General features: G+C 34.1%; 2 protein-coding genes across 4 annotated transcripts in view; both read left to right on the top strand.

Moving 5' to 3' along the window:
• Window positions 1–17819, top strand: part of LOC120277480 (guanine nucleotide exchange factor SPIKE 1) — a 30817-nt gene extending 12998 nt beyond the window's left edge. For all 3 annotated transcript variants that reach the window (XM_039284341.1, XM_039284340.1, XM_039284342.1), the window contains 17 exons: window positions 25–186; window positions 1807–1914; window positions 2111–2148; window positions 3525–3669; window positions 5077–5203; window positions 5722–5915; window positions 6988–7118; window positions 8458–8533; window positions 8684–8794; window positions 13351–13533; window positions 13803–13946; window positions 14452–14625; window positions 14708–15055; window positions 15141–15473; window positions 15983–16168; window positions 16259–17230; window positions 17320–17819. In XM_039284341.1, the coding sequence (XP_039140275.1) occupies window positions 25–186; window positions 1807–1914; window positions 2111–2148; window positions 3525–3669; window positions 5077–5203; window positions 5722–5915; window positions 6988–7118; window positions 8458–8533; window positions 8684–8794; window positions 13351–13533; window positions 13803–13946; window positions 14452–14625; window positions 14708–15055; window positions 15141–15473; window positions 15983–16168; window positions 16259–17230; window positions 17320–17574 (3687 nt within the window). In that variant the 3' untranslated portion in view covers window positions 17575–17819. The remainder of the gene's footprint in view (window positions 1–24; window positions 187–1806; window positions 1915–2110; window positions 2149–3524; window positions 3670–5076; window positions 5204–5721; window positions 5916–6987; window positions 7119–8457; window positions 8534–8683; window positions 8795–13350; window positions 13534–13802; window positions 13947–14451; window positions 14626–14707; window positions 15056–15140; window positions 15474–15982; window positions 16169–16258; window positions 17231–17319) is intronic.
• An 842-nt stretch (window positions 17820–18661) lies between these two features.
• LOC120276962 (signal recognition particle 9 kDa protein) lies at window positions 18662–21944 on the top strand. Its single transcript, XM_039283705.1, has 4 exons — window positions 18662–18820; window positions 18928–18996; window positions 21288–21381; window positions 21521–21944. The coding sequence occupies exons 1-4, from the start codon at window positions 18749–18751 to the stop codon at window positions 21595–21597; spliced, it is 312 nt and encodes a 103-aa protein (XP_039139639.1). The 5' UTR covers window positions 18662–18748; the 3' UTR covers window positions 21598–21944.
• Window positions 21945–24463: the final 2519 nt, after the last annotated feature.

Below are 24463 nucleotides of genomic sequence, written 5' to 3'. Positions count from 1 at the left end.
TGCCTTTCACATGTATATTTTCAGGAAAGATTGGATTATTTGGAGGATGGGAAAAATGTCTTCAGACTGCGTTTAAGGTTATGTTCTTCTTTGTTTCCAGTCAATGAGCGAGTAAGGGACTTTTTCCTGGAGTATGATCGGCATATACTCCGCACAAGTCCTCCTTGGGGGTCCGAGCTACTTGAGGTATGATTTATATTTTCTTAAAGTTATATGTTGAAAACAACTTGAATCTGCATATGTTATTTGATATAATTGTTTTAATTTCTTGCTTTGATTTTGCTAGTAGGTTGTGCATTGATCTTTGTGGACATGAAATGCTGTTATCTCTTGGTTGTAGTTCTAAATTATTGCATCATGTCTTTCTCCTCATTGTCTCCATATGCTCATATATTCTAGTTGTTGTCAAGTATAATCTGAGTTATAGTAAGATTAAAATTTCTTGTTGAGTATGATATATCTCCTGAGTGTGCTGCATAAGTGGTAACTCACAGTTTGATGAGGGTTAATTTAGGAAGGCAGCTAGATTCCCATGTTTCAATTCATCTGATAGATAGAAGCTATCATTGTGCTCGCTACGTCGGGTAAGCTATGTCGGTGATTTGTGAAACTATCTTTGGAATGAAGATCTACTAGAAACTCCGTACTTGACCATATGTTTAATATGGTGTTCACCAGCATATATCTACAGAGAAATAGTGGACGTTGAAGATGATCAAACTAAGAGCATTGATGTTAGCTGAATTAAGTCGTTCTTCTGTGTAATGCTTCATCATTTTATTCTTGTCCATTTGATTCACTGCTGAAGCTGCTGAGGCCCAATTGAATTGATGTTGGGTTTATTCAGTTATATTTTTTGTTTCCCTCTATCTGATGAAGTGATGAACTAAGAAAAGAAAGATACAGGGCAGTCTGCTGGCTCAATAAGGCAAAGCCTGAAATACAAAACCTATGGCAGAAAAGAAAGGAAAGTTACATGGATTTTTAATATCTCAAAATGGTTTCACTAAATCAATTGGGGTAAAAAAGTCAAAACAACTATAAAAGGAAGAATTTAGCCTGTCTTGTTGTCATCTATAATAGGCATGCTGGACCCAAATTTCAGTTTACATGTTTCTATACTAGTTACTTTCCAGAACATTTACCAAATTAAATCCCTATTCTTAGTAGAAAGTAAAGGGGCAAGTTTGTCAGGTTTTAGTTGCATAGTCTTTTATTTTCACCTACAACTATGTATTTTTCTTTGTATAAAAATCACAATAAAGGGAAGTTAAGATTTACTGGTTTGTTGCCATCATCTAGGTTCCTCTGGTCTGGGAAGTTCTCTCTAAGATGGATTTGATCTCTTATCTTTCTTCTAAATCAGATAGCATCTTTTACCTATAGTCTAAAGACAGCTGGAAATATTTACTTGATATCTTCACCTCAAAATGCGGAGCCTTTCAATATGGAAACTGAAATGTTTCCCTGCAAAATGTCAGTTACATGCTACCACCAAAAGGTCAATTAACACAATGAACTGTTTAAAAATACAGTTCTGATGAAAGTCACGAAATAATCTAAAGATTCTAAACAAGCGAGCTGGGATCTTGTCACATGAATATGTTTTCGTATTGTTCATTTTCTTTAATTGCTGATTTTTATGCAATAAGTGTTTGCCTTATTCGTAAAACATTACAGTATTCTCTCAACCTTATGACTTCTGCTGATCCTGTGAAAGAATATTCTGGTTACTGAAATTTTGAAGATGATTGTTTGGTATCTTCATCTGATTAAATAAGTAACATGCATAATGATTTTTTGCAGGCCATCAACAGTTTGAAGAATGTTGAGTCAACTGCCTTGTTGCAGTTTCTTCAGCCAATTCTTAACATGCTTCTTCATCTCATTGGTGATGGTGGTGAAACCCTTCAGGTTTTCTTGCCTAATTGATCCTAAATTTTCTTCATTCCCTTTGTTTCTTTAGGAAACTAGAACATGTTCCCTCTAGAATATTTGAGTTTTCAACCTAAATCTTGTAGGTTGTTTTCTGCAATAGCATGTGTCTAATTTGATGCTTGACTGTTTGATCTATCCTTTTGTTCATTGGTACTTTCATCTCCATTTTCAGGTTGCAGCTTTTCGAGCAATGGTCAATATATTAACTCGGTAAGTTCAAGAGTTATGTAATCTCCACTGAATTTGTTGTGTGAAACTGACATAGATTAGATAAGTAATGTGTTTCTGTTTTATTTCTATTTCTAGTTATATTTATTGCGTACGTAGAAGATTACGTATAACATTTTGTCTGCTAGCCTTTTTTCCTGCTTAAAAAGCACACTTGCATGACAACAAGGGTTAAATTAGCACTAAGGTGGATTCCTGACTTGTAGTTTTTGAACAATTTCTAGGTCAGAGACCTGAGCTCATTCTTCTAGTTCCCTTTGGATTTTTAATTTGTTTCCATCTGGCGGCATTATATTAATAAATTTATTTTACAATTACTTAAAAGAAATATGTTAAGGTTCGGTTTGGCAGAACCAGGCTGCATCATGTTGACATGTTTGCTTCTTTAATACTCCCTCTGTTCCTATATAATTGTCCCAAATAACCGAATCTTGTATATTAAGGAAGTTAGGTTCCAAAATTCAATAAAAGTTTTACTTCTCTTTCCAAAATTGCCATTGATCTTTCTATCCATATCTCTTTAAATATATTTATCTTTATCTTGTTCTTCCTCTTTTCAATTCAGTAAAAGAAGGGTAAATTTGTAAAAATGATAATTAATGCTTTTTTGTTCTAATAACAGGACAAATGAAAAGGAACACTGAAATGGGACAATTATGTAGGAACAGAGGGTGTATTATTAAGTCATACTGTGTATCTAGGATTCTTACTGAACTATGTTTTTTTCTTTCCAACTTAATGTTGTTAATTTGCTCAAATTGTTTTTAGATCAGAACATTGGTTTGATGCTTGTCTGTGCCTATCATCTACTTGTATATGTTACGGTCTCATTTTGCTTTCTTTTTTGTCGAATGCACGAAACTTAATTTGGTTTCTGCATGTTCAGATGTGTCGAGTTTCTGCTGTAGCTTAAGATAATTTAGTCAACCATGTGCTTGTATCTGTTTTCTTATTCATGCCAATAGTGGTTTGCAGTTTCCATACTCTCAGTAAGTTTCATTTTTCTTCTATCTTTTTATCTTGTTTACTGTATTTTTCAATGTGGCTAGGTTTATTTGTATATCCTATAATTAGAACTTATAGGATAAGGAATATCTCTTATATGCACAATTAATAAATCAGCTCATCTTAGAGAAAGTGTTTCTGACTAGCAATCTTGCGTCCTGGTCATATCTTTGAAATGCAATGTGATTGTTGCCTGTGTCCCAAGTTTGCTGGCAGGCTGTATTTGCTTTCTGGCTTTAAATCCCTCTATTTGTGGTAGTGAACTCCTTGTGAATGCTAGATCGTTGAGGATCTGATTACCTTTCCAGCCATCTCGCTAGCAGCTTATGGTTTGTGTCTAATGTATAATGCAGGGTACAGCAGGAGTCATCTGATGGAGCTGATAGAAATCGGTTTCTTGTTAATTATGTTGATTATGCTTTTGATGATTTTGGCGGTCGGCAGGCGCCGGTCCATCCTGGCTTATCTACAGTATGGGGAAGCTTGGCTCGGAGCAAGGTAAGCTTCTGGCATGTTCTTTGGTTTACTGATGCCTCAAATTTGATGGATGTTCATTATTTTTATTGTATTCCGAAGTCAGTGCTGATGTCTCATATCTTCGAACACTTTGTCATACTGATCAAATATTGGCCTAACTGTTTTTTAGTTTCTTATGAAGTCTATTTGTTCAGTTTTAGTATGAGGCCAATTGTCTGGATGCTGGAAATTTATTCACCAGTAGCTTCTGCAAGCTGGGGATCCCTCGTGCTTTCTATGAAAAGAATAGCACTTATACCATCAAAGCATAATTTGAATTGCGATATGATTAGGTTAATGAATGCACACACACACATATAAATATTAATTGAGCATTTTAAATTCCAAATTTTATGCATGTATTTATAATATATTATGTTAAATAATGTTAAGCCTTACCGAGCTTAATGTGCATGAGCCTATCATTGTTTGGGCTCAGTTCATCTGGTTATTGAGTCTGATTTTGCTCACTTGTTATTTGAACTGGTTGAGGGAACCAAAACATTCTGCTTGAGGGAGCCAAAACATTTGTGACTGGGTTGACTAATTTGACAGTGCTACTCACTGCACGAGTTATTTCTTTATTTCATTGTCTTCTTTTTGACTTTTAGAGCTATGTGTGTGTTTTGCTTAGGTTAGAATGGTGGTTAAGGTTTGCAAGTTTGAATTGTTTTGGATGGAAAAGTTTTTAATATAGTGGACCAAACATTGACTTATAATTAATCAAATTAAATATTTTAAGATAACATTTACTTTTCTTATTATAACACTTGTTTATTAATATTAATAGTTTTTAAAAAGTTAATTTATAAACAAATTTATTTAAATAATTAACTATTGTGAAAAAGGTTGGTGAGGGTAACCTTGGGTGTTTGGGTGGAACCTTGAGGGTAACTCCACAATCAAATATAGATATGAATAACCTAATATTGACAATCATTTTGCCAATGGGTAGCTTTCCATTTTGATAATCTACATCAAAGTCCCTTTACTGACTGGTAATCTTCTTGTTGATTTTGGCTATTGTGAATTATTCGCTGGAATTCTTACATCTTTCTTTTACTCTTTACCTTCTCCTATGGATTGGTGATTGTAAAATTTTTACCAATCTTACTTGCATTTGATGACACTATTCTACTTGGTCTCAGAATTATCTTCATTAAAATGCTTGACATGTGAAGATGTTCAATGACCTGGGAATTGTCTTATTGTCAGTACTCATTTTCCAAGATTTTTTAAATTGAAATATACATTTTTTTTTTGCATATGGTTCCTCAACATATGCATGCACAATTTGGATGTTTTTTTATTAGTGCAAACTTAAAGCTGCATAAATTTCAATAAAATTGCAACTATAATATCGTAAATGCCTTTTCTTTTGCAATATAGGCTAAAGGATATCGTGTTGGACCTGTTTACGATGATGTCCTAGCAATGGCATGGTTTTTCTTGGAGCTTATTGTGAAATCAATGGCGTTGGAGCAAAGCCGCCTATTCTACCACAGCCTTCCTTTAGGTAAGTGCTAGTCTTCTCTATGTTGAATTTTTCATCCGCTGTTATTCAGTAATATTTCTTATTAAACATGAGATTGTTAGTTTCTCTAACTGAATCAACAGAGGTAGTGAGAGCAGATGATAATTAGAATCTCTCCTGTTCATCCTGATATTCAATATTTCATGTAGTGGAAGTATTTTCTCAATGCATATGGCTTTTTGGCTAATTTTTCCAAATATTGTTGTTTTAAGTTATGAATTATGAACAATGTCTTTTAATGGAGCATTTCTTGGGGAATATGCTTTTCCTTTTCAAGACAAGTTTCAGGCAATTTCATGTACTTGGCTCATAAATTTGTTTGGTATGATTTGGTTTCACCATTAATCTGACACAAAAAGAACTACTATTCGCATATTGGATGTTTCGACTAATTTTCTACATCTGTGCGACTGAAAAATTTACTATTATTTATTGTAAATCAATCTTTTAATGTGGTTACAAGTTGCATGCTTGTTAAAATGAGTATTTCTTTCTTCTAGGTGATGATGTCCCACCACTGCAGTTGAGGGATGCTGTATTTCATTGTATTAAGCAGCTTTATGATTGCCTTCTTACTGAGGTTCATGAGCGCTGCAAGAAGGGTTTAAGCTTGGCAAAACGCTTAAACAGCAGCCTTGCCTTTTTTTGTTATGATCTACTATCCATCATTGAACCACGGCAAGTTTTTGAACTGGTATTTTCACCTGTCTAAGAAACTCCTTAATGTTTACTTTATTAATTGGATTCTATTATGTTTTGGGAACAAATTCACTGTCTTCTTTAGGAAATATCTGACGTCATATTGATTATCTTGTCATAATTAATTGATAATTGTGCTGTAGATAATATCATGTTTGTGTGTGGCATATAAATTTTTTGGTTTACTGAGCTCACAATTTTAAAGGCATTATTTGTCTTTGAAAAGTGTTGTCTGCATGTTTATTGGCTGTCATGGTTCTTTGTGCTGTTTGATTTTATTTTGACTTGACAAAATTTTGGCAATCATGTTGAGAGCATTATTGCCTGACTTTATTTATAGGTCTTTATTTGATCAATGCCAGTATTAGAGCAGCCAACAATCCATGCTTTTCTGTGAAGGCTGCAATTCTCAGCTTTGCTTCCTGTTTCAGGGCCTCCGGTTTGGGCCAGTTGCTGTTGCACAATAATAAATACACATGCTCAGAGGCCTGGCTGGCCTGAAAAGTTTAACTAATAAACTCAGGATTGGATGTGTTGATCATATGGAGGCCTGCCTGGTCCATTTACAGCCAATTCATTTTGGTAGTTCTTGGCTTTTTGGCGAACCTTCTATCCCAATATGCCATGATGATGAAGTACAGGCATGTTATAGTGTTTGATCTTGATTGAGAGTCACAAGTAGAAAAAATTGTCAAACCTTCTATTAATAGGAATATTCTTTCACAAACCTTCTATTCCGTGGAAAATTTTTTCATTGTGTCAATTACTTAAGTGTTGAATAGTATCTCTCTTCTAATATAAAAAATTAACCCTTATCATACTCTTAGAAGGCTGTTTTTTTTTCTTGGCTAGCTGATTCTACTTGCTGATTTATCCAAATTAAAGTGTGTATTATGTTTTCCTCATGAAGATGCTCTTGAACCTCTGGGACTCCTTAACTTGGGTTGGCATTAACTTTGGCCAAGCTTACATCCGAGAGTAATATGCTTGCATTTCCATTCTGCTAATAAAAGGGTGGCTGTCGTCTCCTCTGTGCATGAAGACTTCTGAATTTTGGTTTGCCACAGGTTTCATCATATATGGACAAATTTGCTGGAGTGTGCCAATCCGTTCTTCATGACTGCAAGCTGACATTTTTGCAAATATTATGTGATCATGACCTTTTTGTGGAAATGCCTGGGAGAGATCCCTCGGATAGGTATGATGAATTTATCCTGTAACCTAGGGCTTTTAATGTTGCATTTGAATGAGGATTTATACTTATATTTTCATGTTGAAGCTATTCTATGATGATTTAATCTGTGTTTTGCCATTTTCCCCCGTAATATTAAGGCATCAATATAATTAAGTTGAGAAGGATATTACACATATCTATGGACGAAATTTTGTCTTGTTTATGATGTCTTTTATACAATTGCACTTGCAGTGATGGCATTTTTACTTCTTTTTCCTCTTGATTATTTTAGTTTTCATTTTTTACTTTTTATTGAGGATTAGCATATGGCTTAAGCTCTAATGGCTGTTTGTTTGAATGTGTGAGAGGAGAGGATGTCTCTTGTTCTAGATTGAAATTTTGATATTTTTACTTTTTTTTGTGAGGATTAGCATATAAATTCAGCTCTAATGGCGGTTGGAATCAATGAGAGGAGAGGATATATCTTGTTCTTGATTGAAAATTTTGAAGTTAACTTGAGCAAACACTAAATAAATGGAGCTGGGTTGGGCAAGTCCAATGCATCTTGTAGGCAAATTAATTTCTTCTTTACAGACTTACCATAAATCTTGTTATCTGCATGAAAACTAACCAGACATTCATAAAACAAACTGACTAAATAAAATAGGCTAACAACTCATCCCATATTGCTGATGGGTGAAACTCTTGCTTTGCATGTGTTCCTTGCCACTACCCGGCTTGTTTAAACTTCTCTGAAGGGTGCTCTATTGACATATTGATGATAGAATTTGAAAATGAATTTATAAAATATTTTATACTCAAAAACTGTCTTTCTTACAATTTACTAGCGTGAAGTTTCTTTGCAATCTATACGCCTCCTATAACATTGGTTTCGACCTAATTATAAGGTATGGGACCAATTAAACTGAATGTATGAAATAAGGATGCCAACATTGGACTATCTTTCCTTTCTCATGCTTTGTATGGTAGAGGCTATACTTTTAATTCAGAATTGGCGTCCTGCCACTGATGTAGCAGGTATGAACGAAATTTATTTAGTGAAACCTTGGCATGTTTAGTTTGTGCGTGGTGGGCATCTGTCACTATTGACCTCAAAGTACTAGGATCAAGTGGCACCAGTTGACTAAAAGTCAGGGATTGTCCCAAGTCATCATCACAAGTAGTCTTAAGAATTTACATCTCTCCAGTAAAGTTTCTCACCTGACAAAATTGGAAACATATCAAAATCTTTGTTGAACAGTATTTTCATTTCTTATTCTGTTTGTTAGCTACTGTATTGCATCCTTGCATCAATAATTTACGATTATTAAGTGTTAATTCAAAATCTTCCCTCATCGTGCAGAAACTATCTTTCATCAGTTCTGATTCAAGAGCTTTTCCTTACATGGGATCATGATGATTTGACACAACGAGCAAAAGTGGGTCCATCATCCTTAATACCTTTCTATTCTGTGTGGTTTTGCTTGCTCCATTGGGTTTACTTCTGTTTGTTGCTTGTTTCCGTATGTGTTTTTTCATTTTTTTATTCTGCTTGTTTATTTTTTAATAGTTCTCTTTGGTGAATATAGGCAGCTCGTATTCTTGTGGTTCTCATGTGCAAGCATGAGTTTGACTCTCGATATCAGAAGCGTGAGGATAAGTTATACATCGCACAGCTATACTTCCCTCTTATTGGACAGGTGTTTAAACATCCCTTTTATTTAGGAGATTGTATATTCGTATATTACATATTTATATTTTATGTTCTATGTTTTGCGTATCTGATCTTCTTGCTCAACAAGTACATTTATATCATACTAATTTTAATTCCCTAAGTGAATTGTGATTTGAAGGTTGATAAGTTGTCTCTGTGAAAATGAATGAAACACGAAGAAACTAAGGGGTGAACTCGCTTAACCTTTTTTATTGTGCTCAATATATATACTGTGTATTGGCTTTGTGTAGAAAACTAGAAAAAGTAGGAAAGAGAAACAATAAAAATCGGAAAAAATATTCCTAAAATGGATCCCCATATTAAGGGATTTCCGTAACTAATTCCCTCGATAGAGGAATTGCAACTTAGAAATTAGCCTAAAATAGCTTCTAGTTTTCCAATGCTTCCCCTCAAGCTGGTGAATAGATATTATCTATTCCCAGCCTTAATTATCACTGTGATGTCATGACCATTAAGTCCTTTTGTTAACACATCTGCAAGTTGCTCATTTGTCGACACATATGGAGTGCAAATCAGGTTGTTGTTTAGCTTCTCCTTTATAAAGTGTTTGTTGATCTCGATGTGCTTTGTCTTGTATGATGTACTGGATTATGAGCAATATTGATGGTGGCTCATAGGCTCCTCTCTTTTTTATCTTGAATCTTCAGGGATAATTTTAGCTGCAATAGCTTACACACACCATGAGCCATAGCCCTGAACTTTGCTTTTGCACTTGACCGAGATACCACATTCTATTTCTTACTTTCCCCGTGACTAGATTACCACCTAAGAATGTGCAGTAACCTGTTTTGGAACATTTATCCACCGGGAATCGTGTGTAGTCCGCATTAGTGCAGGCTTCAAGAATGGACCCTTCATTCTTCTTGAATGAAAGTCATTTTCTTGGATTAGCTTTTAGGTGTGAAGAATCTAGTTTGTCTTGTTGATGAATTTCCTTAGGGTTGTGCATAACTTGACTTACCATGCTGATAGTATATGTTGTCGAGTGTGAGCCAAATATGTCCAATTTCTGATATCCTTCCTTGTCTACTACCTTATCACTATGTCTCTCTAAGTTTGTGATTGGGATCAATTGGTGTTGAAGCATGTTTACACGCCAATATACCAATTTCTCTCAGAAGATCAACTATATGCTTTTGTTGGGAAATGAAGATTCCTTTGCGGGGACATGCTACTATTATCCCGGAGAAGTATTTAAACCTCCTAGAGTCTTTTATCTCAAATTCCTTTGCCAAGAAATTCTTCAAGGCTTCCTTATTCTTCTCATCGTCCTCAGTAACAATTATGTCACCAAAAGAACAGTAACTTCCACTGAAGCCGTATGTTTGATGAACAACATGTGATTAACTTGACTCTGCTTAGTGTTAAGTATCACTTTTGTAAACCAACCAAACCAGCTCTTGGAGACTGCTTAAGTCCGTGTAATGCCTTAATAATTTGCAAAATTTGTTTCTTATAATTTCTCCTTGAAAGCTTGGTAGAATCTCCATGTATATCTCCTTCTCCAAGTCACTATGAAGAAGTGCATTTTTCACATTAAACTATTATAAATCCTAATTTGAAGTTCGCAGCTAAGAACAATTGGATTCTTACTGTGTTCATCTTCACTGGTGATGCAAATGTCTCCTGATAGTCCATTGCATAGGTTTGTGTGTAATCCTTAACAGCCAATATTGCATTCTATTTTTTTACAAATCCATCTAATCTATGTTTCACGGTAAAAACCTTGTATCCCACTCGATGATTTCTGATGTTTTGTTCTTTTCACATGCCTCTGTCTCTACTGTCATAGCTTTTTTCCACTTCTTATCAAATAATGCCTCAGCATAAATACTAGAAATTGGAATGGTGTTTAAGTTGGCTATGAAGCTTTGTGTAATGGAGAAAATATGTGAAAAAGACATTGATTTGGCCAATGGATACCTTGGATATTTCTTGCATTCTTTACTCTCTTTTCTCAAGGAAATAGGTAGACCATAATCAGATGGAATATGGGAGGGAATTGATGCGTACTGCAAGCGCACGGATCGTTCAAGTAGTAAATTAAATATCGTTCCCACAAGGACTTTGTTGCTAACTACCAATTTTTTGCAATTAGGGTTATTTAGATGAATCGTTAGGTATGTGAATTGTGGAAATAATAACTAATGAAAATTAAAATTATCAAAATTAAGGCTACCTATGGCTTAGATGATTAATTCAGATTTCAAGGGCTTCTAGGATTAAGATTCACCATAATGATAGATAAAAAACTTCGTATTGACTCTTTCTTGTTTAAGTTTAATTGTTTTGAATGTGGAATACTCTAAGATACTCACTATTTTCATTCATAATATAGTGAGGTATCTAACTTAGAACAACTCCTATTTCGTAGTAATTGTAATAACATGGTATCACGTGGGATCATGATACCTATACAGATGTTGTGTGATAATCAGGCCGCCATATTCATTGCAAATAATCCAACATTCCATGAGCGTACCAAGCATGTGGAGGTTGATGTCACTATGCTCGTGATATGGTATTGAAGGGAGTCATCTCTATGTCATACACCCAATTGTCTGAGCAACTGGCAATCTGGCAGATATCTTTACGAAGGGTTTAAGTGTTAAAGTCTTTAATAATCTATGTAACAAGCTGGGCATGTTCGATTATGCTCCAACTTGAGGGGGGAGTGTTAGTGTTTAGATTGGTTAATGGGCCATATTGGGCCCATACTACAAAACCCTAATATTTCTCTATATATACCCTTGTACTCTTTTCTTGATTGATATCCAATTATTTTTCCTATTCTCATAGTTGTGAAGTAGGTAGGTCTAGGAAAAACAGATATTCTTTCTTAACTTCCCGAATAGACCTATACTCTCCCTGAAAATAAGGATGAGAGGAAAAAGGTTAATCTACCTCAAAAGTGACATCAACGGATTTACAAAATCTTTGTGTAGGTGTGATGGCACTTGTAGCTTTTATGTGTTGGAGAATACCTTAGAAACACACAATTGCGTGTGGATCTAATTTACTTTTGTTGTGGTTAGGCACATGAACGAAAACAGGAAAATCATATACTTGAGGAGTGAGATTATTTATGGTTCGAACATTAGGATAAACTAAGAGAGGAGTTGCATAAAGGGTTCGATTGCCCAAGACTTTAGTGGGTAGTCGGTTTATAATGTATGCTCTGGTGAGGATGACTTCTCCCGTTAGGATTTTGGAACTTAGTTTTGGAAAAACAGGGTAAGGGTTATGTCTAATAAATAACCATTTTTCCTCATAGCAATTCCATTTTGTTAAGGAGTATCTATGCATGAATTATCCCTTGTAGAAAATAGGATGAAAGAAGCTGGTTTTGTATCATGGGAATGAAGTTTTTTATTCCCTCGCATTATCTGATCTGATCGGACGTTTTTTTTATTTTGACACCAAATTGGTTTTGTATCATGGGAATGAAGTTTGGAAGGATAGTGCTTCAAATTTATGTTTGTTTTGAGGAGGAAAATCCATGAAACTCTAGTGCAATCATCTATAAAAGAAACAAACCACCAAACTCTTTTAATGCCGGGAATTCTATAAGGGCCTCATATATCAGTGCGAATCAAATAAAAAGGAAAAGGACTTTTATTATGTTTCATCGGAAAGGAAACCCTTTTATGCTTAGCAAATTGACATACATCACTATGAAAATCCTTAACATTAACACCCTTAAAGGCTTAAACAAAGAAGGGAATATTGTCGTTAGAACAGTAAATGAAGGATGACTAAACCGGAAGTAGTGGCACCAAAATTATTCTAAAATAGCTGCTGGTTTTCCAACAGTCTCCTCTTTGTTAATTAATAGCTTTGAGGAATAGAGTTATGCATAATCATGAATAAGATCCAGAGCTTCCAAACTCTCTTGCAGTTCATTGCCTGTGTCAATCATTATTTTCTAGTACAAAGGTGACGTGGTATAGAATGTAGGCTAATGCTTGTCATATTTTTTTTTACTTTGAACAAGGTTCAGATCTGATTAGATTAGACTGAAGATGGAAGCAAAATATATGGTTAGAGGCATATTATGGTTGCTACTTCCCAAGAGTTCTAAGCAGGTACATATGACTGATTGTTCTATTGGCCCCTTTGTATCAAAGGTGGTTCAATGTAATAAATAAAAATAAAATAAAGGGAGACCCTTCTTTGCAACCCGATCTCTTTCAGTTCTTACTGGTCTCCCAAGCTTGCTTTTGATCTGATTAATCTTACAACTAAGGACCTTACTTTCGTACACGTATTGGTCATATAGTTTGTGATCATCAATAAGCATGCATGTGACAAAGCATGGCCTCTGGTTATAGTTTGTATGGCCTTTGTTGCCTACCAAATATACCTTTTATTAATGATAAGTTATATGGCAACTATTTATATGATTAAAATTATCTCTACTTGCACCTCAAATATTTGATTATCATTGTACATTTTATCCTTCAACTCGTTCATTTCAGTACAATTAATGCATCAATTTTTTTTTTTCTTTTATTTGTGCAGATTTTGGATGAGATGCCAGTTTTCTATAATCTTAATGCGGTTGAAAAGCGTGAAGTCTTAATTGTAGTTCTTCAAATCATACGCAATCTGGATGATGCATCCCTTGTTAAGGCATGGCAGCAGAGCATTGCTCGAACAAGATTGTTTTTCAAACTTCTAGAAGAATGTCTTGTTGTTTTTGAGGTATCTTCCAGAGAAAACCCAGTTGCACATTGTGCTGAGACAATGTCCTTGATTATGTCACTTGTTTCAAGTCATATAAAGCAATTTTATTCAAATTAAGAGTGCCTGGTAGTGTCATCTTCTGGATTAAAGTCTCTTTCACATTTTTCAGTTGCTTTTCTTGTGATAGTCGAGATCTTCTTTGTGAAGAGGCTGTAGGCAAGAATGGCTTTATCGCATGACTTCCATATTTGTCCCTTTTAATTAATGGCACTATACTGTCTTTGCAGCACAAAAAGCCAACAGACAGCTTGCTTATGAGCTGTAGCTCTCGCAGCCCAGATAGTGAGGCACCTGCTTCTCCCAAGTACTCTGATCGGCTTTCCCCGGCTATCAATTCATATCTTTCAGAGGCCTCTCGACAAGAAGTTAGAGTATGTTGTCTGGTTCTGCTTTATCATCTGTTCCTGCATTTTCCCCTAGCCATGCTCTCCGCTGATTTTTTGTTCTTCAATTGGAGTTTATGTTCTCATATCTTCTGTTTCTCAAGAAATTTTGGATGTTTATTTTGGGTTCCTTAACCCCAAGACTCCAACCTTTCAAGAAAGGTCAAATTTCCCCCTAATTTTGTATGTTTTTTTTGTAATAGTTTTATTGATTCAATAAATTCACTTTGAACTACTTGAAGAGATGTTATCTGATTTTGTTTGAATAATTGCCTGTCTACTATATCCCATGTCTTATTTGGTTTGCATTGTTAAGCTGGTGCCGGTGATAGTAGCCAAATCTAACATTGCCTTAACCTGATGCTAATATCTTTTTGCAAACTACCATTTAAGATTTATTTGATGATGAATAGCATTTTTACCATGATAGCATTAAAAACAACACAAAGATGTTATCTGATTTTGTGGATTTGTTTCCAACTATTTAATGCAGACACAGGGAACACCTGAAAATGGTTATATGTGGCACAAAGTCAGTCCTCAGCTAAGCTCACCTAGCCAACCATACTCTTTGAGAGAAGCTCTTGCGCAGGCACAATCATCTAGAATTGGTACTTCGACCAGAGCATTAAGAGAGTCCCTCCACCCAATACTAAGACAAAAGCTGGTAAGTAATTCAACTTAACTATGTTCAAGTTGGTTTTCCTGTGAGCTAGAGAGTTTATGATGTCGTTTTTTTTTTCATTCAGGAACTTTGGGAGGAGAATTTGAGTACTGCCGTCAGTCTCCAGGTTTTAGAGATGACTGATAAATTTTCAAGTGCTGCAGCGTCCCACAGCATTGCTACTGATTTTGGAAAGTTAGACTGCATTACATCTATAGTCATGGGTCTCTTTTCTCGTAGTCAACCATTGGCCTTCTGGAAAGCATTATTCCCTGTTTTCAACAATGTTTTTAATCTTCATGGTGCAACGTTGATGGCAAGGGAGAATGATCGTTTCTTGAAGCAAGTTGCATTTCATCTATTACGGTTGGCAGTTTTTCGAAATGATTCCATTAGGAGAAGGGCTGTTGTTGGGCTTCAAATACTTGTCAGGGTAGGCTTTTCATTATAGTATCATGGTGCATAACAAATTACATTGGGAATTCGCTATATTATCTAACTTTTCTTTTGATGTGCAGAATTCGTTTTATCATTTTACAAACACAACTCGACTGAGGGTCATGCTGACAATTACTCTGTCAGAATTGATGTCCGATGTACAAGTTACCCAAATGAAATATGATGGATCTCTGGAAGAAAGCGGTGAAGCTCGACGTTTGAGGAAATCCTTGTGTGAAATGGCAGATGAAGATAGAAGTTTGGATCTGATTGAAGAGAGTGGACTTCCTAGAAATGCACTTGAAGCAGTTCCTGGAGGTACAACCGATACTCGTTGGTCTTGGCATGAAGTCCGACATCTATCTGAGTGTCTTCTTCAGGCCCTGGATGCAGGCCTGGAGCATGCCTTACTGGTAAGCAGTAATATTTTTATTGTTATTTTATTGGAAAGTGGCGAGCATATCTGCATTCGTGCACTATTATGGGGGTTTCTTACCATATATTTGCCTGCAATCCTTGAGGTTCTTGTCCCTTGTATGGGACTACCGAATCGTGAAGCATCCCCTGACTGAGCTCCTGTAGTCTTGAACACTGGCCTTTTCCTTTTGGTAGAGATTGATGTGACATTAGTACAGCTGTACAAGGTGGTTTTATGTTAGCAACAAGTAAATGATTCACATCATGTGTCTGTGTGTGTGTATTTTATTTGTGAGAGATTTGGAGATGCCAATTTTTGGTTGGCACTGACATGCATCAAACATTCGACCACTGACTTGGTGATTCACATCATGTTAGGGTATAGAGTAAAATTTGAGGCGAATTCATAACTTCATGATTTCTGTTAGATTCTGCTTACAATATCTAAATTCCAATGGTTTTCCAATCTCTGCTTGTGCTAAAGAACCATTATGCTATATGTCAGGGTTCTGTAATGAATGTTGATAGATATGCCGCTGCAGAAAGCTTTTATAAGCTCGCAATGGCTTATGCCCCTGTACCAGATCTGCACATAATGTGGTTGCTGCATCTATGTGATGCACACCAGGAAATGCAGTCTTGGGCTGAAGCTGCTCAATGTGCGGTCGCTGTTGCTGGTGTGATCATGCAGGTTTGCTTTTGGTTCATGCTCAACATTTCATTTACACATCCCATGTTATTTTTCCCCATTTTGTCATTTTTATGTAAGATATCCTTTTAGGCCCTTGTGGGAAGGAATGATGCTGTTTGGAGCCGAGATCATGTGGCTGCTTTAAGGAAGATCTGCCCAATGGTTAGTGATGCGGTAAATGCTGAGGCATCTGCTGCTGAGGTGGAAGGATATGGTGCATCAAAACTCACTGTTGACTCAGCTGTGAAGTACTTACAGCTTGCAAATAAGTTGTTTTCGCAGGCAGAACTTCATCACTTCTGTGCCAGTATCCTAGAACTGATAATTCCAGTTTATAAAAGCAGAAGGGCCTTCGGACAACTCGCTAAATGTCACACATCCCTCACCAACATCTACGAAGCAATTCTTGAGCAGGAATCTAGCCCAATACCCTTTATAGATGCTACTTACTACCGAGTTGGATTTTATGGTGAACGGTTTGGGAAGTTGGATAGAAAGGAATATGTCTACAGAGAACCACGAGATGTTCGCCTAGGGGACATAATGGAAAAGCTTAGTCACATATATGAATCCCGAATGGACGGTGCCACCCTTCATATAATTCCAGATTCAAGGCAAGTCAACGCGGAGGAATTGCAGTCAGGTGTCTGTTATCTGCAGATAACGGCAGTGGACCCTGTTATGGAAGATGAAGACCTTGGTAGCCGAAGAGAAAGGATCTTCTCACTCTCAACTGGAAGTGTACGTGCTCGTGTTTTTGATCGTTTCTTGTTTGACACTCCATTTACGAAAAATGGCAAGACCCAAGGGGGTTTAGAAGATCAATGGAAGCGTCGCTCTGTGCTCCAAACTGAGGGCTCCTTTCCTGCTCTTGTTAATCGGCTTTTGGTAGTCAAATCTGAATCTCTAGAGTTCTCTCCTGTAGAAAATGCCATCGGAATGATTGAAACCCGGACTGCTGCACTTAGGAATGAGCTTGAAGAGCCACGCAGCTCTGAAGGGGATCAGCTCCCCCGCCTTCAAAGTCTTCAGAGGATACTTCAAGGCAGTGTTGCTGTTCAGGTAAGAAAATTGTGAATTTTCTCTTCACTTGTTCTATATGTTGCACTACAATTTAAAAATGACCTTGTCGTAAAAACCGAATCCTGCAGGTGAACAGTGGTGTACTCAGTGTTTGTACGGCATTTTTATCCGGGGAGCCGGCCACCAGACTCCGATCACAAGAACTGCAGCAACTTATTGCAGCACTCCTGGAATTTATGGCTGTGTGCAAACGGGCTATTCGAGTACATTTCCGATTAATAGGTGAAGAAGATCAAGACTTCCACACGCAGCTTGTGAATGGTTTCCAGTCTCTTACGGCGGAACTCTCACACTACATCCCTGCAATACTTTCCGAGCTATAGATTGCTTCTGCTTTGGTGTGCCGAATTATTCCCAGAGGCTTGTCCTTATAATGTTCATATTTGTTGCAGTAGTTTGTTGTATTCTTGTTACATTTTGGGTAACGCTCTTTAACCAACCTTTTGTAATGGTTTTGTTTTGAAGGTCTTGATTTCAAGATCTTGTAAAAAGTTGTATGGTCAGTGATTTGTAACCATGAGGAAATGTTTCTCTAATTGATTTGGTTTGCACCTCAGATTTCATTCAAGCCCTGATTACAGCAGCTTTTTTGCTTGTGAATTTAGAGGATTTTGCGGCATTGCCGTGATTTCAATGTATTTCTTCATATTTTTTTCAGCATGAATACTGATCACTGATCAGCAGAAGACTTTAATTTGCAGAAACACTGATCATACCATATCAACCTCATGCTGGTGTTATCAATGTACATGAGGTTTTCTGAAAATAGTTCAAAAGGCTATTTTTGGTGTGCAATTTATATATACATGTGTATGTAAATGTAATTACCTACTTAATTTGCGAAGATATTCTGAAGGGAAAGTGTTTAAGCATACAAACCTGCAGTTATTAATACAAAAAAAAAAAAAGGCAAAATAAATTAAGACGAACATAATTTTTGTTTTACTAGAGATCATATAATAAATTTTTTTTATTTATTTATCAATACGTTTATCTTCTCTAGATAAGAATACCGTTCGTTTTTATTTCACATTCGCAAATATACATAGATTATGTCATAAATGTAATAATAATATGATATTTTTATTTTTTTTCTTAATTTTTTTTAAACAAGTGGATAAATAACGTTTGAAACTTCGAAGCATTCTCATGTGAGGAGTTAATGTATTGAATCAGTTATCTCATCAAGGACTTGAAAACTCTATGCAGCGGTCGGTGCCAGTAGAGAAAACGGTGCTCAAATTTTTTTTTTTTTTTATTTATAGAAAAATGTTTATTGTTGGTTTAAATATATCATATATTATTTTGAAATATTTCATTTTCTTTATACACAAAAATTATTTTAAATATTTAATTATTATATCATCTTACACACATACATTAACGGATTAACCCTTAAAAATCCAAAAATCCCTTTCTTTTTTTGTCTCTAGGTTTTTTCCCGTTTTTATAAACCTTTGTTCCCTGATTGGAAGGCGAAGAAGAGCGGTGCTCACGATGGTGTACATCGCTTCTTGGGAGGAGTTCGTCGAGAGATCCATCCAGATTTTCCGCGCTGATCCCCAATCTGTGCGTTTCCTTTTTGATTTCTTTGTGTTCCTTTCGATTTCGGATCTTCTTTTCTTGATCTTTGCTTGATTTTTTTATTTTTTATTTTTTTGTTGTGTTTGGATCAGTCTCGGTATGTGATGAAGTACAGACATTGCGACGGAAAACTTGTGCTCAAGGTCACTGACAATCGTGAGGTATTTTTGTTGTTTTGATCTTTTTTAGCCAAAAAATTATAGGGTTTCTTCTCCAATTGTGGTACTTTGTTTTGCATCTCTATCCAATTGGTGATGATTTGGAAGAGCAAACGCTGTTTCCAGCTGTGATTTAGTTTTTTTTTTTTTTTAAAAAAAATATATTTATGGATAGATTATTGTATTGTTCTTGTTGTGTTGATGGTATTGAATTGGCTTGTTTATGCCCATGTATGAGCTTGAAGATATTTGCATTAGCTGATAAAATTTGTATGGCTTTTGGTACACATATTTATCAATTGTGAGTATTCATTTTGACTTGCATTTGGTTGGCCTTCGATGTCGATGTAATTTTGCAAGTTTGGATTCTTTGTGCATTGTTTGGTTGCATTAGTTGTATTTGATATTCATGTAAGCTTGGCCATACTGAACTGCACTCTAGGGAAGTTGGTCTAGCTTAAGGTTCTTTCATTTTTGAATTTAGAGCAATTCAAAGTCAAGCCAAATGTTTAGTCACCTTTGTGGCATAAAGATAGTGGATTTATAAGAAACTTATTAGTTTATCTTAGAAAAATATGAAGTAATGTTGCATGAAGGAATTACTTGATAATTTGTTTATTTGCAATTTCAGCAATTGGATATAGTTTCATAAAGAGTTCATGGTTGTAAGATCCCTTAAGGCAATCCGTAGGGAAGTTTATTGACTTACTTGCTGTATGCTTTGTATGAAGCCTTTGTAAATGTTGTTGGTCCATGTTATGGCTATCTGAAGAACATTTTTCTGTAACAACATTTGAAAGTCTTCCCATATTTGAGTCATTGATCTTCTTATTACTTATTTCTTATGTTAATCTCCCGTTCGTTAACCTTCTTTTGTGTATATTTTCACATTTATTGACTTCATATCATGGGGCCAGTTATGCCTGCTCCATTTTACAAGACTTGATCACCTTATTTTTTTGTGCTTCTATTTTGATTATATGTTGGTCCTATATACAACTTTTGGAACCTTGATTTTTGTTACCTCTAGGTCTTCTATTGACTTTATACACTGATTTTGTTACTTTATATTGGCCCAGTTATATTCCTAGAAATTAGTTTCTCATCCATTTATCCTTCAGCTTCTCATTGTCTTGTTTCATTCTCAACAGATTTTTGTATATTTAATTTTACTAAATTCTCAATGTTCATTTTGTTGTCAATAATTCCTATGTGCTTACTACTACAATGGATTGAACAAAGTGCACAAATTGATCAGTATTATTGTCTCCTCTGCACCTCTTTCGCCTCTTTTGCGGAGTTGAATTTATTTTTAGCTTGCTTCCTATTTGATTGTAGCATACCTTAAACAGTTGGAGCAACCTTCATACATATTTCTTGCACAGCTTATTTCCACATTGAAGTGTTTTTGAGTCTGTGTCTCTCTAAATTGATTATCTGTATGAACAAATGCTTATTATTGTTTTTTTTTACCTAATATTATATTTTATTCTTGGTAACTGCATCATATGGTTGGGCCAGGCATTTTGTATCTTTTAACCGATGCTTATGAGATTGAAAAATAACCTTGTTTACAAATCCTTAAATTTATTCTTAAAGGGTTTTTTCTTCTATGCAGTGTCTATAAATTATGGTTGGTATATAGACTTTTTATTCCAATTGTACTCAGTAACCGAACTCTAATTGACCTTTTAATCATAGTGAACTATCAGGTGATAAACCTCATCTTTTGACTGTGATTGCATTGTCCACAGTTGGGTTTTATTTTTGTTTATTTTTGTTTTTGTTTTGGAAAGCCTCTGTCTTTTGCTTTTGTAACACTCTCATATCTAGTGAGTGTACTTGAGGAGACATGATTCATTGCTATGTCAGCTGGCCAATTATGGATTCAAGGAATACATATTTACAAAAGGATTACATTATTCATGTACTAATCAGACATCAGATAGCAGTAACTGTATGTGGGTCTGTTTGGAATTAACTGGATATTTTTTACAGGAAAGTTACCTTGGTTTGCTAAATGTGGGCCCTTTATAATGTTAGTGGACATTAGGCAACCTTTTTTTTTTTATTATTATTTTTATAATATGTATATTACTTTTTTCTTGGGTATTTTGGCATCCTTGATTTACATATTAAGTTTGTTGGTTGAAAATTCTTTTTTCTAAAGCAAGAAATATTCTTCATTAGAATAATTCATTCACCATTTATAATCCCAAAGCTTCCAAAATCACTCATCATTGTTCTCATGTTGATATGATGAACTAGTCATAATGAAAGTCTTATGGTTACAGTGCCTGAAGTTTAAGACGGATCAGGCCCAAGATGTAAAGAAGATGGAGAAGCTGAATAACATCTTTTTCACTCTGATGGCTCGAGGCCCTGACGGTAAAACTTAGTTTCTGTTATTTTCTTATAGATATTGATTTTACTTCATTTTGAATAATTTATGTTCCCTTGGTATTTCGATCAAGTCATTGGCGATTATTGTTGTTTAACATGGAGATTATGTTTACCTTTTGCACAGCTGATATATCCGAAGTATCAGGCAAGGAACAAGTAGAGCAGTTGGCTTCCAAGAAAGGCAGAGGCCGGAGGCAGTGAAAGGGTTTCGCTAATCACATCCGACCGGCACCGTTTTGATTTCATTAAAATTTAGACGAAAAGGCATTGAAATTTTGTGATAATTTGTTTCACAGTTTTTTTCCAATAGAAGTGAAACTGCTTTACAGTTTAGGATATGTGAACAAATGCAATGTGGTGTGTGCTAAACTCTTCACAATTTCAAGTTGTTTTTGTACTGGATGTCACATTGGCATCATTTCACGGAGCTTTAGATGGCTACTTGCTTTTGTAAACAATTAGTTATGCCTGTGTCTTGGTAAATTACTTCTTAGTCCTTGGTTAATTTCATTTTAACCAAATAGGGAGAAGGTTTAATGGTTTGAAGACCTCTTATTCCTTTTTGTGTTTTTTTTTATTGAAACAAAAAACGATGTGCACCAAAAATAAAATATTAATTTTAAATTATGTGTAAAAAGCAAAAAAAAAAATTATGTAAAGATTAACAAATGTATGATTGTTCACATGGTTGTTTACCTGAAAAGTATGACTCTTGTGTTGTACCTCTAACAAGAAAATTCTTTCTTTTCTTGTTTGACTCACATTTTTGTCCAAATATTATATATAATTTAAGCTCATAAAAATATCTTAAATGTTAGGCAAAAACATTTAACACTTACTGAAATTTAAATAAAATATAAGAAGTTTTTTTTTTTTTTTGTTAAAAAATTGAATTATAAGGAGTTGCACAGAAATCTAAATAATAGGGTAGAGATTTAGATATTTGTTTATTTATTTATTTATATTTTGTTGGATTTAAACCAGTTTGAGGCATGGTATGGAAAGTTTTATGAAATAGTAGACCTCTCTTAATCCCACTGGTTTAACGTGTCAAATATCTATTGGTTGGACCAATCACTGTTAATTTGAATATATAACTTTTTTTTTCATATAAAATGAGTAAGGGATGGTTCTTGGGATTATAATTATTTTTCATTGTTAATAACAACTATCAGGATCTATGGGGAAGTTTTATAAACTTGTTGGTCAAATGTATTTACTTAGAAGATTTGGTTTATTATTATTTTTGTTTAAACTCTTATATAAAATAAAAATCTATGTTTGAATGAATGAACTTACAAAATACCTTATCAAAATAGGAAATCAAATACATAAGAAATTTTTTATTTGAATTCGGTCAATTGAATCAAAATTATAATAATTTATATAAATTTAATGTTTAAGGATCTAAACAACATCAATACATACAAATTGAATCAAATAAACACAACAATTCATTATTAATGGTTTCATGAGTGATAATATTTGCTAATCCGATTAGTTCAATATCTTGGCAAAAGTTTGAAAAAAATAAATAAACTTATTAAATTATTATCTATATTAATGCATGACAAAAATTCTAAGAGGAGCTCGTGGCTATTTTTTTAAATAAATACCAAAATGCACATTTAGGTAGATAATTACCAAAATGCGCACATAGTACTCTCCATGCTATTTTTTTTAATATAAAATAGTTTAAAGTTAGCAAAAAAAAAAAAAACAATAAATTTTTAACAATATTTTTAAATTTTAAAGTCAATTGTTTTAAATATTTTATTTACACTTAAATACTTATAAATTTTTTATCAAATTTACAACGGTAAAAACTATAATTCCAAAATCTGCAATTGTTAATAATTATGACAATCAAATTTACAGCTGTCAGTAATTATGACGGTCAAATTTCTAACAGTTTGACAGTTGTGATTTTTTATCATTGCAGATTTAATCGTTATAATTTCTGACTGTTGCAAGTTTAACCGTGATAATTACTGACAATTGTAGATTTGACTGTCATAATTACTGATATTTGTTAATTTAACGGTTGTGATTTTTATTATTGCAGATTTGACAATCCTAATTTCTGACAATTGTAGATTTAACAGTCATAGTTATTGATAATTGCAGATTTGACTGCCATAATTACTGACAGTTACAGATTTTAGAATTATAATTTTGTAAGGTGATAAATTTGACCGTCATAACATTTAATAGTTGCAGGTTTTTAATGTCAAAATTTAAATAAAGTTGTAGGAAAGAATTTTAATTAAAATTTATAAGGACTTCAACATAAATATAATATTTAAAAAACTTATTTTAAAATTTTAAAATAAATATGGTAAAAATTTATCATTTTTGGGGCAAACTTTAATCCATTTTCAATTTAAAAATGGCATAGATATATAGTACTATGTGTGTATTTTGGTAAATATCCATATAAATGCGCATTTTTGTATTTATTTAAAAATATATAATATGTTAAAAAAAGGAGCTCGTTTAGAAAATATTAAATTATTAGGTTGCTGTTCTCTTAATAATTTTTTAAAAAAACCTCCTCTTAGAAATTATGTTTTAGATTATATATAATATTTTATTTAAACAAAATATCAACAAATGATTCTAGGTTTATATAAGACATGATTATAGGTTTGATTTAATGTAAATTAGCAATAATTGTTGACATGATTTTTCTTGTTAATCAGTAGATATTTATGAGAATAGAATAGAAATAATGAATTATTAAAACAAATAAAAAATATAATAATGAAACTAATCAAGAGGTGATCCGGATTGAATGATATAAGATATTGGTTTATGTTTGAATTTTACTATGTATATTATGTACACCTTTGCCAACTCTAGCATGATCTAGTATGTAGAGACACAATGATAAACATAAATTATTTAATCAAAACAATGAAAATAAATGAATACATAAATTAAAAGGACAAATTTATTAAAATATCCAAAAATTTAATTATATATTTATCTCCATTCCACGAATGATGCATTTTTTTCTTATATTATAATTTTCTAAAATAAATTTTAAGGATTATTTATTTAAAGT

The sequence above is a fragment of the Dioscorea cayenensis genome, chromosome 15 (assembly GCF_009730915.1).
Source record: "Dioscorea cayenensis subsp. rotundata cultivar TDr96_F1 chromosome 15, TDr96_F1_v2_PseudoChromosome.rev07_lg8_w22 25.fasta, whole genome shotgun sequence".
NCBI classification, from domain to species: domain Eukaryota; kingdom Viridiplantae; phylum Streptophyta; class Magnoliopsida; order Dioscoreales; family Dioscoreaceae; genus Dioscorea; species Dioscorea cayenensis.
The sequence above is the reverse complement of the archived record's forward strand: the minus strand, read 5'-3'. Positions and strand labels throughout refer to the sequence as shown.